At 41.3% G+C, this 16,589-nt stretch overlaps 1 protein-coding gene across 1 annotated transcript in view; it reads left to right on the top strand.

The window, feature by feature from the left end:
• The window catches only part of slc2a9l2 (solute carrier family 2 member 9, like 2), a 93,413-nt gene extending 77,107 nt beyond the window's left edge, over positions 1-16,306 (top strand). Inside the window, exon 12 of the mRNA XM_084543317.1 lies at positions 15,859-16,306. Within this exon, the coding sequence (XP_084399443.1) occupies positions 15,859-16,101 (243 nt within the window). The 3' untranslated portion in view covers positions 16,102-16,306. The remainder of the gene's footprint in view (positions 1-15,858) is intronic.
• Positions 16,307-16,589: the final 283 nt, after the last annotated feature.

Genomic DNA, 16,589 nt, shown 5'->3' with positions numbered 1-16,589 from the left:
AAGTGCAGAAAGGCTTGCTAGTTTTATTATGTTCATTTATGAGAGTTGTGCTTCATATCTGTTGAATCAAATTTCGTAGAGTTGCAGTTGAGAATTTGCAGTGGTTAGGACTGTCACATCACAGCATGAAGTCTCTGGGTTTGAAGGTTCTGGGTTTTTCTATGTGGAGTTTGCGTGCTCATCCTGTACCTGCACTGCTTTCTCCAGGTTTCCACTTGGACCTGGCATTTGTGTGGATATTACTTGCTACATGTAGCACCCACCTAGACCAGACCAGGCACCCCCACCCCATAGCAATGACACTCCTTGATGGCAGCAGCCATCCCCAGCAGGATGCAGCCTGACACAGACACACACACACACAAAAATGGTTTAGGAACAACTCAAAAAACATGAAGAACAGCACAAGGTGTTGACCTGGCCTCCAAATTCACTAGATCCCAAACTGATCAAGTATCTGTGGGATGATCCACAGAGGCCTCTCCCCTCAACCCATAGGACCCAAAGGCCCCCACTAACAACATTCTGTTGTCAGACACCACAGGACACCCTCAGGAGGCCCATGTCCATTCTCTGATGAGTCACAACTGTTTTGGAGGCACAAGGGAGACCTACACGATATTAAGAAGGTGGTCATAATGTTATGCCTCATCGATGTGTATAGTATATGAAAACGAACTCTCATGTTTTTGGTTTTTCAGAAATACATCATCTACAATAAGCACGCAGTGTTTGTCCTTTACAGAGGCTAACAAGGGGAATGGGGCCAGATATGCCCCTCTGTTGTAGAATCTTATAAAGCAGCTTTTCTGGTTTTAATAGGTAAAAGTTGTCCCTTGATCCCTGTTTGTTATTAATTATGATCATCTTTGAAGTGCTTCAGATGGAACCCAAGAGACCTTCTCAAGAGTGGAGTAATGAGTGAATACAACAGTTAAAGTCAGAAGAGGCTATTAGTGTCTGAAAACTGGAATGTTTTCCTGGAGACTGAAGGGCTCTCTTTCAACTACTAAAACGTGTCACTTGCCCAAGGCAACTCTTTATCACAGCTCTCCTCTCATTTCACCTCCTCTATGTCTTTCCCTCTCTACCTCACCTTCTCTTTCATCAGTCTAATAACCTGTTTTTCTCACCCTCATTACTTTATTCTGAAATTCCATTTGAGACATCTGAAGTTGCAGGCTTCCTACTGAAGCACCAGTACGTTGTGTTTGTATAGATTCATATCAGGTTTGATGGTATTAGCCAATACTATGGTACTGGTTTGGCTTGGATTTGTTTTGTTTTCATTTACCTTGCTTTGAAAAGTTATTTTCAAGATAATACAATTATGATAATAATGTCAACTCTCATTTGGCAAAGCCACATGGGTGCCATGGACTGCATTTTCTGCACGTTCCTATGTAATTTACCAACACTATCTCCTATTGCAGGTTAAAGTGATATAAGAATGTAAATGGAGAGTTAACTGGGAGGTAAAGTACATTGTTCTAGGTATAGTGTATTTTTATAGTTGCATTTCTTTGTTCATTCTTTGTCACTCTGTGTTTTGGTTGTAGTACTGCAAATAGTGTTGTGCACAGACAAATTATGTTTTTGAGGAAACAGGTATTCCCTTTACAAAGATGTCATATTTGACTGTAGCCACTAAGGAGTATTTGTGCAAAGCCCTGTAATAAATTGATTTGAAAACATAAAAATACTGTGACTTTAAAGTCCATACTGTAGAGTCAGGTAATTTTCTTGAACAGGAAAAACAGAAGAGATTCCAAAAGCTTATCTGCCCAAGTTTGATTGGCCTGAACAAACAAAGCTACATATATAAACATACATGAATGCATATACTGATATATAAATAAATGTTGTTTTTTAAGTATGTTTTACACATATGGACCTCCAGGTACTGTAAACCTGCTAAACCTTTTGTTCCATCTTCTTATCTCATAACATAAATTATTAAACCAAAACACACTCTAGCTTACCTTTGCAGTTTTGCACGGTTTGCACTGTGCAAAACCAGCGCCAGACTTTGCCTTCGTGGGCATGTAAAGATAGGGGCACCTGCAGTATTGCTTCACTCCGAAGCCAAATATCCAGCCAGACAGATAACCCCAAAGAGATTAGATACCTCAGGTAATCTGCTCTGAGTCTGAAGAGTCAAATGTCCTGAACTGACACCAACTTTAACAAGGCCTGTGCTGTTGCTGCAACTTGCGTAGAAAAGGATCTGTGGTCGATTTTGAGTTTTACTCTGTTACAGCTAGAAACCAAACCAATGTCCACCAGTGGGTGGGTCACAGATAGGAAATGAGCTTAACCTTGTTTGTACCTGACAATGATTACTGGGAATGAAGCAAACACACTGGACAAAGAATTCAATTTACATCCCTCTTAAGAGGAAAACTGAGCTTAGTGGAGCACCATCAGCTCTATTGACACCCACACATAAAACGAACTCATTACCTTAAGCATTAAAGAAGGCTTAGCTGCAGTCACGCCTCTCAGCTCTGGGAAAACCTGAGATGGTCTGCAGTTTTGTTGCCAAGGCCGATGTAGCGAGCAGAGCCACCTTCAACAGCAGCACGTTGTTATGAGTTTTCATCAGAAGAATGCTGAATAAGGGTACACCAAGGGTAAATCCCAGAACGGTAGAAAGGATTCGGAGAACAAGCGAAGCACTGCAGCAGACGGTGTACAGATTTGTCTCCCAGATAGCCTTTAATAGTCCTGCATGAAGAATAGCACATCAAAACAACTGTGCTATGTGAAATTATTTGCCTGTTATAACATAGATTTCAAACGTGTTTGATTTCACATTGCACTTTGAATGGTTTCCGCCAATAGCTGGGGGGAAGACCGGCAGCATTTCAATTTAGTCTCCTCACTCAGAGGGGTAAGCATTCTGAGAGAGAGTATTAAAATCCTCTGTGTGCTTGGAATACAAACACACTGTGGAGTATACCTAGCCGTAGTTTCCCCAAGAGGAGCTGGATCACCTCCAACACAATTACAAACCAGTTAGGCTGAGGTGAGGGAAATCAGGTTGAGGGGGGAAACACACAGCGGTCCGTGTGCCAGTGTATTGTTTCCTGCAGCACAGAGGGGTACTGAGCATCCATGTGTGAGCCATCAGAATGGCCGGCACATACGTGATGCATCTCTGCCAAACCTGGCTGACAGCCTGAGCATTTCAGAGGGTTCTCCTTAGACATGAGGTGTGCGGTTCCTGTGTCCTGAGTCGTGAGCCGTGACAGGAGAGGCGTGCCAGCTCATCAGGTCCTTCGGAGTGCAGGGAGCACTACTGAGGCCCTTTTATAACTCTGTGTGTTGCATCAGCCATCCACTATGGAGTGGTCTGCTGGAGTGAAGAAGTCCAGCTCTGTTCTGGGATGCCCTCTTGAACCTGTGGAGGTGGTGGGTGAAGCAAAGCTGTTATCGCTGTTGGAAAACTGATCCCACCCCCTTCATGGTGCTTTATCAGCACTGGGTAGCGCTGTGTGAAGGAGCGTTGCCGCATGTCCTTCCTTCCTATTGCTATGAGGCTGTACAACCAAGCCTGCTCCCAGTAGAACACAAACGTATAACAACTGTTGTATTTAAGCTGCTATTTTTTGTATTTATTTAAAGTTTACTTTTCCATCTCTTGTGTGCACTGTCCTTAAACTATATGCTGCAACACTGCAAATTTCCCCACTGTGGGATAAATTAAAGGATTATCTTATATTAATCAAGCTACCAGGTTGATGTAACCAGTTGTTAGGAGCCATTATTTATGGATTTTATTTCACCTCCTTCTGATCCAGGGATTTATATATGCATATTTATTGAATTAATACGTGTGACGGATTAAAAATTCTGCAACCCAGGGGAAAAATAATAATTTAGAGCACATCCACTGCAGCAGCAAAGTTGTAAAAGTCAAAAACTACTTCTGAATCTGTGGAGCCCAAAAAAAGAAAGGATTTTTTTCTCCATCATTTCCATATTTGTGTCTGGAGTCCAGTGTTCCCACTATACAGTAGGTGTCCCCAATTATGACAGAGAAAGTGCCAGCTGATCCAGCATATTTTCTCTGATACAGAGCTGCCTTTAGTCTGCCTTCATGGGTGAAGCTAAAACAACGTATTTTTTCATGGGCTTCTTTCTGGCAAGGAGAGAGCATGTGCCTTTGTGCAAATGCAAAGTATTACCGGAATTGCCGGCAACAAAGAGGATTTATCTGATCTGCAGAGAAAATAAGTAGGAAAGTTAATGTACCTGATTATGTGTGTTTGCTCATTACGAAAGGTTTTTCAGTAAAAAGCTGGCCAAGGAAACAAAGTGTATCTCACAGCCCGTATGTGTGTTCTGAATCTCTGGCTCCCTCCCTAGCTGGTATTTCCTCTCCCACTCTCTCTTTGATCCTTTGTAGCGGTCTTTAATGTCTCAGCAGGTGGGTATGTTCTTCAGCAGAACTGCCCAAGTTGGATCAAGCTGGATGTGATGTTCTTTGAAGATCCATTAATCATTTTTCAGCAGTCTGTTTTATCTCTGCATGTGAAATCGTTACATTAATTTCGATGAATACATAGGTTTATATTTCTGTGAGCGTCCGATGGCAGAACCACTGGATAAATCTGCACTTAATATGACATTTTTATCCGTACCTTGACCTATATTATATACCAGTTCTGGCTCTTCATAAAGCGTATGCTACCGTTGGCTGTTCTTGAATTGCGAATAAATAAATGTGACCTTTAAGTTTGAGATAGTCGCATCTAAGATACATGACTCCTCATTTTCCTGCCCACATGTGCACCATCGCTGAGCTACTTTTATGTTTCTTCTCGCTCTGTGTCATGACATCCTCCTTCCCTTCTCTGCAGTGCAGTCACATCTTTCTCCCAAGGTCTTTAGCTATAACCATAACCATTTATAACCATAAATATAACTGTGACTCTCTCTGTCTTCTTCATCCTTCACCGTCTCGCTGTCTTTTTTCCATTTCATTGTCGTTCTAACAAAACAATCCTCCAAGGTTGCAAAGACTACTGTGTGAGCTGTGTGCGTTTTCAATCAAACAAATCATCTAGTGACTAGCAGTCTCTTATATTGGTCCTCAGAGGACTTTAACGACTGCTTTCTTTTGCAATTAAAACTCTGTTGATATACTTTTTCTTTGCGTTTCTATGTTTCCAGCCTTAGATTAGACCTCTGACACTTTTCTGTGCACACATTAGGTTTTAAAAAGTAGGTCTGGAAACACATTTAAAGTAGCCTGATTGGCCGAATTGTTAAAAAAAAAAAAAACTTCTCTGAAAAGTCTACCATGGAAATGTGTTTGGTGTTGGGCAGGTTGCTAAAAAAAATAAATAAAAAAACAACTGACTAATTATGATATTCAGTTCTTTTTTGCTGACATTTAGTGAGCTATGTTTATGCGTTCACCTCAAACACTAGTTTATGTAACATTTTATAAAATATCCTTATGAACCACAAGGTCCCACTGTAAATATCACTCTTGTGTACCAGTAACCTACCCACACCCATTATCTAGTCAGGCACCTTGACAGACGACTCAGTTCCCTGTCTTTTTCAAAGTGAAGATGTTAGGAAATCCTTTAGACTTTCCCATGGGGACAAACTACTTCATACAAACTTCATACAAAACTCAGAAAACAATCTATAAATAGACGTTGAGGAATTTGCTAGGCTGGCAGAACTGAGGTACCAAACAGCCCACTATGGAACAGATGGTCTCTGCATTTAAAAATATTATGTGATGTTATGAACATGTAATTGCCTAATCTTTTATTTCCATATTATAAGCCCTACATTCATGTTGTTGTGTTATAATGAAAATATTACCTGTTATGTTGAACTTTTCCTTGAGGCAGGGATGAGCCTGTTTATTCCCATCACACTGTAAAAACTGTGGTGATAACAGATACTCTGTTATCATTATCCAGTTAATTTGGAAACCTATGAGAAGACCTTTAGGAAGAAATTGTAAAAATGCCATTTAGACTCAAAGTCGTGCCTCATACTTATCTGGCAATGGTTTGAGTTTTACATATTCATTTTCACATTTTCAAGTGAAGTTAAGTTCTACTGTCTGCCTTATAATTGCCCTCTGTGCCGGGGACATAGTTCCGCCCTGCTTTTTATAGAGACAGGACTTTGCCCTCAGTCATAATGTCCCACTTGTCCCTCATTAGATCCTAATGGCATTTGACATTTCAGTCTTCGTGAGTTGGAAAAAAAGAATACAGATATGCACTCTGACATTATACGATCTTAAACTGATGGTTTGCTCACCTAATTCAAGCACTTCTCCTTCTTTAATGGTAAATGGTCTTGTTTTTATATAGCGCTTTTCTACCTATTGGTACTCAAAGCGCTTTACAGTCACAGACGCATCTACCCATTCACTCACACACAAGCACACGCACATTCACACACCAGTGCCACTCACTGCGAGCAACTGCAGGTTCAGTGTCTTGCCCCATTTTAAGATTAACAGGAACAAAGGAATGCAGGATGAGATGTTTAGCTTGAGATTTCAAGGTGATTCAGTGGCGTAATAGCTGTTTTGCTCACCAGAGCAGTTTACCCTAGGAGGTTGGCAATATATTTTTATTACTGCTTAATATTAAAGAATTTCTTATTACCTTCAGTACAGTATTATGAATCCCGGTGCTTTGTTGAAAAGCTGCTTTTTCCTTATATTTCCTGGAAAACATTAGCTGACTTAACCAAAATGCAAGAAAACATCCAAGTTCAGGGCAGTTAACTCTGGTGAATCTACACAGGTGCGTAGCCTAATTATGTTGAGTATGTGAGTGTCAAGAATCCAAAGCTATACAAGCTATAGTTTATATACTGTAGACAGCTATAGGTAGATGTGTTGGTGTTGCCTGGATCTCACCCACTTAGTTACAGCCATTTTCATTACAGAGCATTATATGCAGACTGTCACATAACATGAAGCCAATTGTGTTCCATCTCATACTTTTTGTGCCTATATCTTCTCTTAAAGGATTCTTACTTCAGGGATCTTCAGGGATTTGATCTTTAGACCTGCAGTGGATTTTCAAAACACTCCTTTGTGGCCAGAAATACTGTGCATGGTTGAGTGTCATGCTGCTCTAACTCAGGAATGAACCTGACCTCCAGTTAATTCTGCTGGATGCAAGCATTTAGCCCCGCAGGCATTCATCAGGACTCTTACTAGCAGCATTCAGTTATAGTCACACTCTACTGAGGATAAGCACGGACGACATGAGTGCCGGGCGTTCCAGGCATAACCTTGTTACGTTCTGAAAACAGGAGCAGCGATTCAGAAATTCATTACTGCGCTGTGTTCAACAATAAACCTAATGTGACGGAACCACGCAGGAGGCACATATTACTCTGGATTTACAGTACACCTCCTTTACAGCAGGACCTTATGGGGTGAACAGTGTGCCTCATTTCTATTCATCCACAAGTGCACGATTTTCACATTACAGCTTGCATCATTGAATGACAGCTATTTATTAATAAGCTGCAGAAAATGCAGAAACACAATTTGTTTCATCAGTTACAGTCAAAGACATGGTCAAAGTAAATAGAAAGCAAAAAGGTTTAATTAATTACAAGGGGGAAACATGTTTGAAGGAGTAAAGGACTAGAAATGAATAATTGAACACACATGCCTTGTATAAATATAGTTTACTTGGAATCTCATTGTATGGTACTTAAAGCTCATGGCCACTGTAGCAGCGTACCAACACACAGGTAAGGTTCCCTTACTGTAACGTGAAGGTCGTATTCACAGTGACAAACCGGTCAGAGTTAGACAAAAGTCAGCACAAAAGTTTGAGGCCAGAGTGAAACTTCGCTCAAGGCGCGGTGGACATTGCCATGACGTCTTTTTGACCTTCTGTCAAATGTTTCCTGCCTGCCTTCTCTGCAGGCCCCGCAGATAAAACTAATTTTGTCCTTTCAGTCAGCTGCACCAGAGTGTCAAGTGTTGGAGGCAAAGACTGAACCGAGAGCCAAAATAGCTGAAAAGGGCATATCAAACATTCAGATAGTGGTTTCTTAGAGGAGGAAGTGGTTATTCTGTCTTTTTCATTTGTTCTACTATTATTGATTTTAAGAGGAAAGCCAAACATAAAGCAAGAGACCAGATTAAAACTCCTGGGGAAAGGCATGCCTGTACTTCCCTCAGTCTGTGTTACTGGTTTCCTGTTTAGCTCCCAATTGCCACAGGAGGAACAGATGCGAATGTACAAACATGTATGTCTCAAAACAATTGATTTTGTTTGTCTTGAAGTACCCTTTAGAGTTTTGACAGCTGTGATGAACACATCCTGTATGTGCTACCAAGTGGACACATCCATGTCAAAGACAAACAGAGGTGCGAACCAGCAAATGTTGGAAGAGTTTGCCTTGCTTTGCTTTACCCCTTTAAACCTACCGTAAAGAAAATACACAGAGCCCCAACACTCTCCTCTAAGTGGGTACTCTTCTAGTCAGCATATGGTATTATAGCTAGAAAAGGGGATGGGGGCAGGTGGCTGGGCGATGGGGTTTCATCTTCTTAGCCGAGGATCCCCAGAGTGTAGGCTTGCCGTCGAACATGAAGGAGGTGTGAATGGGCGATAATGGCGGCCATGAAGGAAGACTGTAGATTGAACATATCTAAATGTTAACCTATAACTATGTCTTTGCAAATATTAATATACGATATCAGAAAAGAATTTATTAGTTAAATTGAACATTGTTATGACCTAACGATAAAACTGTAAGGATAGGGGAAGGGGAGTAAGGGTCTATAATTAAGCCTGATAACATTCTAACAAGGCTAATTGAATGCTACTTAAATGGACACAGAGTGCAGCATAGGATGACGAGAATGTGATTAGTTTTTCGTCTTTTATTAAGTTTCAGTCCGGAACAAAGGTCTCCTAGGAGGATTGAGTGTCTGTGGAACAACTGTCAACAGTCTACCTTTACATTTTCAAGATATTCCGCTCTGAACCCCAAAGGTCAGCCGGCAGTTCATACAATAGTCGTGGAGATATTTCATCCTGGACTAAAGTGGCGGACCAGCCGACGAACCCACACTGTCTAACCCATGGCCGTGTGTGCTTACAAAACATCAAGCTAATTAAGAATACATCATTATGTCCGATGTTTAACAATTGCTAGAAAGTCAAAGAATGAGACTCTCTCCATAAAATTATCTCCTCATAACACAGAGTCACATACACATCCTGACTTTTGTGTCTTGAAATGTTTTCCCATTTCCATTTACAAAGTGTGTGCTTTTCACATGAGGCAAAAGATATGTGCCTCCAAGAGTCATTTACATAAGTCTTGATTTGTACTAGCCTCAGCATGAGGGAAAGACCTAACGTGAAATTCTATAAGCTGTGGTAATGATCAGAGGAAGCCTGCTGTGTTAGCACCGAGGTGCCAGCTGAACACTGGTTTGTGAATCCTCATCTGGAGAGCTGTCAGTAGTTATACAGCACAGTAATTATTCACGTCCCAATCATCTGTTCACTGTCGCCTTGTTCCCTAATGCATGATTGGAAAAAGCACGCTTATGTATTTATTCATATATACTGTACATATACATGAACATCTGCCTGATTGTGTCGTTGTCCAGTAGAACGACAGCAGAAAGAGGAGATATGATGTGACGATAAAATAGATTGATTTAATTTGTTGCATGTACAATGAGATCACCGACAACAGATGTCAGTGAATGGAAGTGGAAGTAGACGCAGAGCTGCATATGTAATCAGGAAGTTAATAATAATAATAATAATAATAGTCAAGGGATACACTGAAAAGAAACAAGGCCACAGCAGACCTGTAGAAATGGATGTTGGAGAGGAAAAGCGAAGGGCGCAGGAGATAAGGCCGGCTGAGGTGAGGAAGGTGTGGACAAGTGTGAGAGACAGACAGTGACAGGGGGGTTATTTTTAGCCAGCCAGTGCAAGAAATGTTTCAGCGTTGTGTTGTTGGTTGGCGTTGCGCCGGGCCCACATACTCCCAGACACACACCGGACATCTAGATCACAACAGTGACTCACGGGTTCCTGACTGGCACCTGAAACCGGCTCTGACCCCTGATCAGACAGCAGGCTGCTGCTCTGTCACATCCCTTTACCTCAGCGTCGGACCACTGCTGAGGCGTCACTCGGACTTCTGAGGGACTGGCTCTAAAAAGATGAATCCAGGCAGTGATATCAAGTCATAGCTGCTGTTTGTAATTCTGCGTAGCGCACGTGGCTATCAAGGCAGACACCCAGCTGGTGTGTTTATCATCAGTTTGAAGTCGCTGAAGTTGCTTTACGTCACTTTGTGGTTATTCTCCTTTCATGTGGGGCTTTGTGTTTTCCTGTTGTTGTTTCTTTTGATTTGGGTGTCAGTGTCTGTCCCTGTGTATTCGTTGTTCTCATCCTTGTTTGGTATTTTGTGTTGGCTAGTTGTTTTTATTATTTTGTGGTTGTTCTGTGTCCTCTAGTTCTAGTTTGTTATTTCTGTTGTTTATTTTGTAGTGAATTTGTGTGTCTCTGTTGTTTTCTATGCTGTGGTTGTTTTGTGTCTTCCAGTAGTAGTTTATTTTTTTTTAATGATGTTGTTTTGTAGTCATTTTGTTTGTCTTTGTTGTTATTTTTGCCATTTTATGGTTATTTGTCTTTGAATTATTATTTGTATTGTTGTCGTATGTGTCATTTTGTGGCTGTTTTGTGTCTCCTAAATTTTTTTTTTATTTTTTTTGTCGTCACTGTTGATGTGTCTCTTGGTGGTTGTTTTGCTGCTGTCGTTTCTCTTTTTGGCCATTTTATGTTATTTTTGCAATGTTTGGAGGTTGTTTAGCGTCTTAAGTTTGTTGTTGCTGCTGCTGTTGCTGTTGTTGGGGATGAGGTTGCCCCTCACAGATTGGTGTAGGGCACCACTGGCTCCTGCTCTAGCATTTGCTGTGCATAATATGAGTTCAACTCCAGCTTATTAAGTGGTTTATTGCCTCCCATTTTGGGGAATTGAATGATGTCTTTATCCCTAATTCTACCTTTTTAGCACTCACTATTATTATACACGGGAATCCCAGTTTCATAATTTAAAAGAGAAACAATTTGCTCTGCGTAATATGAACCACTTCGTCACAGTTTTTAAGGACTAATTATCCACTGAGGTAAACTAATTAAAGCAAAAGCAAGTGAAGCAAGACCACCTTGATCCCTATCAGGAAACTCATTCTTATCTATTTTAGTGACATTGTAACAATATCTGCAAGGCCACATCATTTCCCATGAGGAAATCTCTAAATGCTATTCAGCAGCAGTGCTGCAGCTGACCTCATTTAACTATTGTTGAGGCAGAGTTCGATGGCACGACCCTGCACTGAATATCAAGCACCTTCAGCTAGTTTTCAGCTAGTTGACACGCCGCCTGCTGCTCCTCGGAGTTTGCCACGCTGATAGCCTTGTTTGAAGTTTCCACAGAGAACTCTCACTTAGCCGGCCCCTTTTCTTATTTTCAGCGTGTCTCTTTGTTTCATTCTCCAGGCACAAATACACATTTGAAAGAAACACACTGAAAATAATGGAAACAGAGGATTGTCGTGCACAGGCTATGAATGACAATAAGAACACCAGCGAGACAAACAAGATACTTTTTTTCCCCCTGAGACTGACATGGTGGCACCTTTCACATGTTCTGAAAGATTCCTGAATTTGAACAGAACTACTCTACTCTATTTTAAAGGGGCTACACATGTGCCTGCTTAGAGTTCACTTCATCTTATAATCCATCAGGTATCAAATGTGAAAATCAATGCACTGCAACATCCTAATTGCCTAATATTGTGGGCAACAGTGGTGCTTGTTTGTATATGGGTCTGTTTTACTGTCAACATCATCTTCTCTGCAATAGCATTAGACTCCTGGGCTGTAAAAAAGTTGGTTAGATTAGATGAGTAACAAAAAAAGTCTCACCACAAGTTCTGTTTTGGAGCATTTGATTGGATCACACATTTAAGATAAGATGTTTTTTTTTTCAAGTCCATTTAATAAACAACTGAGCAACTGCTGAATGGACCCTAAAATGAGATTTCCAGCTACTGTTTCCAAGGTTGAGAATGAGCTTTTGGTTTCACTAAGATTGTGACTGTCCTCACTCTGATTCCCCGCAATTTATTGCCGCTAAATCACACCTTAATCCAACACCTCCAAATGTTTCATTTTTCCCCTGGAGTTCATCAGAGTATCTTTAAAAATGCGTGACTACTTTATGTTGATTTCATCACTTTCAATCACAAACAAAAAAAAAGTCATTGATATTCAGGTGATTAACTGGCGCTGAGAAAACAACAACAACAAGCTCCATTTGTGTTTGACATCTGTAAAGACTAATGACCCATCAAACTCAATCACATTCATCAGTGACTCTGAGTTTGTCTGTGTAATAAATTGGGATTATCGTGGCCATGATCCATAACTGTCATGCTAAATGGCTGCTGTGTCTACCCCTTGTCACATTCACAATGTGACAGCATTGATGATCCAGACACGTATCCCTGTGTGTATTGGGCAGCTATTGTGCAAAAACTCCTACTCTAGTGGGGTGATAAAAGCGTGTCTCCACCCGTCTGGGTGCACCTAGAAAGTGTAGTTTCATCCTACTTACTGCGTTCCATTTTATGTTACATTTAACTTGCCTTTCACCTTTCACTCTGTGTCACAAATCTGATTGAGTCCATTACATTAAGAATCTGGAGCCAGATTAGGAGGAATTTAATTTTTAGGAATACTAGAGGGACCCTCCGTTCACTGTTCACTTTGTGTACTTTTAATCCTTCAACCATACGTTGAGTATCACTTGGCCAAACTCATTTCTTTCGCTTTTTTCAAATGTTAAAAAACTGTTCCTTCACTTCCCAAATTGTCCTCCTGAAACTCTGATAGACGCCCTCTAATCAGTAAGTCCTGTTCAAAGAAAGTGTATCTCTATATTCTAAAAGTCTTTGTGGTCAACCCCCCCTGAGGCGGTGTGGGAAGTTGAATAAGAAACAGACCAGCAATGGGATCCTGCCTTGAATGGAGTCTAGACTTCTCCTGTATGTGCTCAGCATGGCTTAATCCACTGCAAAGTCCTTCATAAAATTAATAATTCAAACGCTGAACTGTCTAGAATCTGCGCATCTGTCAGCGATGCTTGTGACAGATGTTAAACAGTCCCCTGCTAATCACACAGACATGTTTTGATCTTGGCCTGAGTTGGCGACTTTTTGGGAGAGGGGTTTCTATACCCTGAGGGGAGCATTTTTGACACCCCTCAAAAACTACTACTACCCCCCCCCCCCCCCCCCCCCCCATTCCAGGACATATGGAGCCTTCTATATTCTACCATAGCCATCTTCCTATGGAGTTTCTGGAGATTCTACACATGTCTTTGTTTGGTTCTGACGTGAAAGTGGTCTGTCCACAGGGTGGGAGAGGACGAGAGGGTTACTGGCGTGCAGCTGTACGAGTGTCTGGACGCACAGTTATTTGGATGATAACTGTTTGCTACAACTACATGTCTTCATGCTCAAAAATTATTTTTCATTAAAGAAAGTTGTGGGGAAAAAAATGAACCCCTGTGTGGGCACAGTCTAATCTTACATCCATCCTAACCACCAGTGATGATTCACAGCTACCCCAGAAACAATCGGATTCTTCATCAGATTTCATATATTCGCAGTGAATGAGGAAGCATTTTCCTCTACTCTGCTCCTGTACTCTAGTCGTCTGTCTTTCATTTCTCGACCTTTACTGATTTGGGCTGTTCTGCTCTATGGCACCTAGTCCTTTCCTGCCCCATCCCATCTAGGGTTGCTCCATCCAGGACTGTTCTGTCCTATCCCATCTCTTCGTGACCTGCCCTGTCTCATCCTGTACCATCCTATTGTGGCCAGTCTTATCGGGCTCATCGTGCACAGTTTTGTCTTGACTGTCCCATCTTGTCTTGTCTTGTCTTGTCTTGGACTGCTCTGCCTTGTTCCTTTCTGCTCCCTCCCATCCTTTCTTTCAGCATTCTGCCCCGTTCTAACCTACAATTTCTGTCCCATTCTGCCTGCGTTTCATTGTCCTGTCCTGTCTTGTACCATTCTACAAAGGCCTGTCCCACGTATTCTGTGTCCTGACAGTCCCTTTCTGTTCTATTCTGTCATTTCCCATCTAGACTATTGCTTCCCTGAGCTATTCTATCTGGTGCTCTCAGTTCTTGTCCTAGACTCCTCTGTCCAGCCCTCTCATGTCTGTCCTAAACTCTCCTGCGCTCTCCTTTCCTGTCCTAGACAGTTCTGTTCAGTTCTCTCACGTCCTGCTACTCCTTATCCAATCCGGTCCTCTTCATTTTGTCTTTCATAACTCTGTCCTGCCCTGTCCCACCATCTGGCCTTACACTCTTCTCTTGTCTTTTTTCCTCCCATCCCATCCCCGATACCCTTCCCCATGACTGAAAGAGCCAACCCCTCTCTTTATGCCACTCTGGGTCCGACATGTATTTGATCATGAAAGATAAAAAATAGGATTCATGTGTGAACGTTAGTGTGTTTCTGTAGCAACTGATGGGTCTTTGTGTGCACGCCTAATTGTTTATGTGCACCAAACTAAAACCCCAGAGAGCCACCGCAGCAGATCAAAAGCTTATCACAGTGTCAAAGATGGGACTGTCTCATTCTCCTCAATCCGCGGGGCTTGCAAAAACTCGATTAATGACAGACGGAGTGGATGAAAAAAAATGCCCCGTTTGAACTACGAGTCATCTACTATAACAACTGAGAGAGTAAGGCGCCGCTTTCTGAGGAACTAGCTCACTTTGCAGATGAGCATTACGTCACAGAGGCGACATGGAAACTGGGTCAGTCCCTTTGCACGATGCTGTGTTGTTCATTTTTTTTATATATTTATTTTTTTCATGGCGCCCTTATGAAATACACTCAACAGAGGAAAACCATGTCATAGACTAACAGCAGTGGTGATATAACTGCTCAAATCAAAGCTGTAAGTAGTTCTTCATTGAGGTCATGGTTTGTCGGACACAGAATTCTTTTCTAATACAAGGTACATAGTGCTGCATTTGAGGTCTGTCTGTTCATGAGCAAGGGATTATAGCCCGGTGACACACTAGTGAGGGTCAGTCAAGTTTCTCTAACCCACGTGAAATATCTCTCTCTCTCTCTCTCTCTCTCTCTCTCTCTCTCTCTCTCTCTCTCTCTCTCTCTCTCTCTCTCTCTTCACACACACACACACACACACACACACCCACACACACACACACACACACACACGAGCCCTCTCTCTGTATCTAAATCTCCCTCGGGGTAATCAGTCAGTGTGTATTTTTAAATCTGTCACTAATCTCTATTATTGGCATAACACACTGGACAAGGTTAGCTTTCCTACTTTCATACTTCAGCACACGTATTCGTACAAACACAGACATTGCACATGCATTTAGTGTTCAGAAGTCTGAGCTGTTAATGTGACTTGCACATACCCTTCGTGCATAAGCTTGTGGGTCCTTTGGAGTGCAGAATCATAGGGACGTTGCATGTCCTCAGCACGACACACACAGATGACAAAACAGATGACGTCTCTCTGGAGCTGGCAAAGGTTTAGTAAGGCTAAAAAATGGCAGGATTTGGCTCTGCGGAATGGGGGATAAGAGGATCATTAAATGGTTGACATGCTAAAATTAGACGAAAAAGAAATAATCCAGCATCATGTTTCATTTAGGAATAATAATTTGCAAATAGGGAATGTTTATATATATATATATATATAAAAAAGATCTGTCTAATTTCTGTCTGTACGTGTTCTGTCTGTTTAGGAGGCCTTGCAGTCCTATGCCTTCATGGTGTTTGTGGTTGTCTGCATTTTGGGATCTATCTACCTCTACATTGTCCTTCCCGAAACCAAAAATAAAACATTCATGGACATCAGCAAGAGCTTCGCCAAGATCAACAAAATCCCCATCACCCCCCCTGGCCATGAAATGGAGCTGGTTCTCGCCATTAATCCTGACACGAAAGGAAAAGACCAAGATGTTGCTAAGATGGAAAGTTCCTTCTAACTGAACAAATGGACAAATTGTGGAGAAGCAGGGCCAAAGTATAAAAAGTTTTTGTTGTTTTTACATATTTATTTAATGGCCATAATCAAACAAATATATCGTGCTTTTTGTAAATGTTTTGCATGACTATAACATGTTTATATCTCTTATTAAAATGGAAGAAAACCACTTGATTTCATGTTCTGATTTACCTATGAACACTGGATTGCTGAGGTCATTAAACATATACACATTACATAATAAGGATACGGTATGACTCGATTAAAATACTCATTCAACCAATGTTAATATTTATTTACTGTGTACATTCACATCCACTTCCTTGTTATGTATGGATAAGTTCTCCCATACATTCACCATTTGGTTTTTAACTGAATTTGAGTGAATTATCTCTCTTCATCTGGAATTTACATTGATGCATTATGAGTTGTGGGTCACAAAACCAACAAAAAAAAGAAAAGAAAATGAGCTTAAAGATGCTAAAACCC

Source organism: Chelon labrosus (genome assembly GCF_963514085.1).
Source record: "Chelon labrosus genome assembly, chromosome: 4".
Taxonomy (NCBI): Eukaryota; Metazoa; Chordata; class Actinopteri; order Mugiliformes; family Mugilidae; genus Chelon; species Chelon labrosus.
Note: the sequence above shows the minus strand (reverse complement) of the source record. Positions and strands in the feature narration are given on the sequence as shown.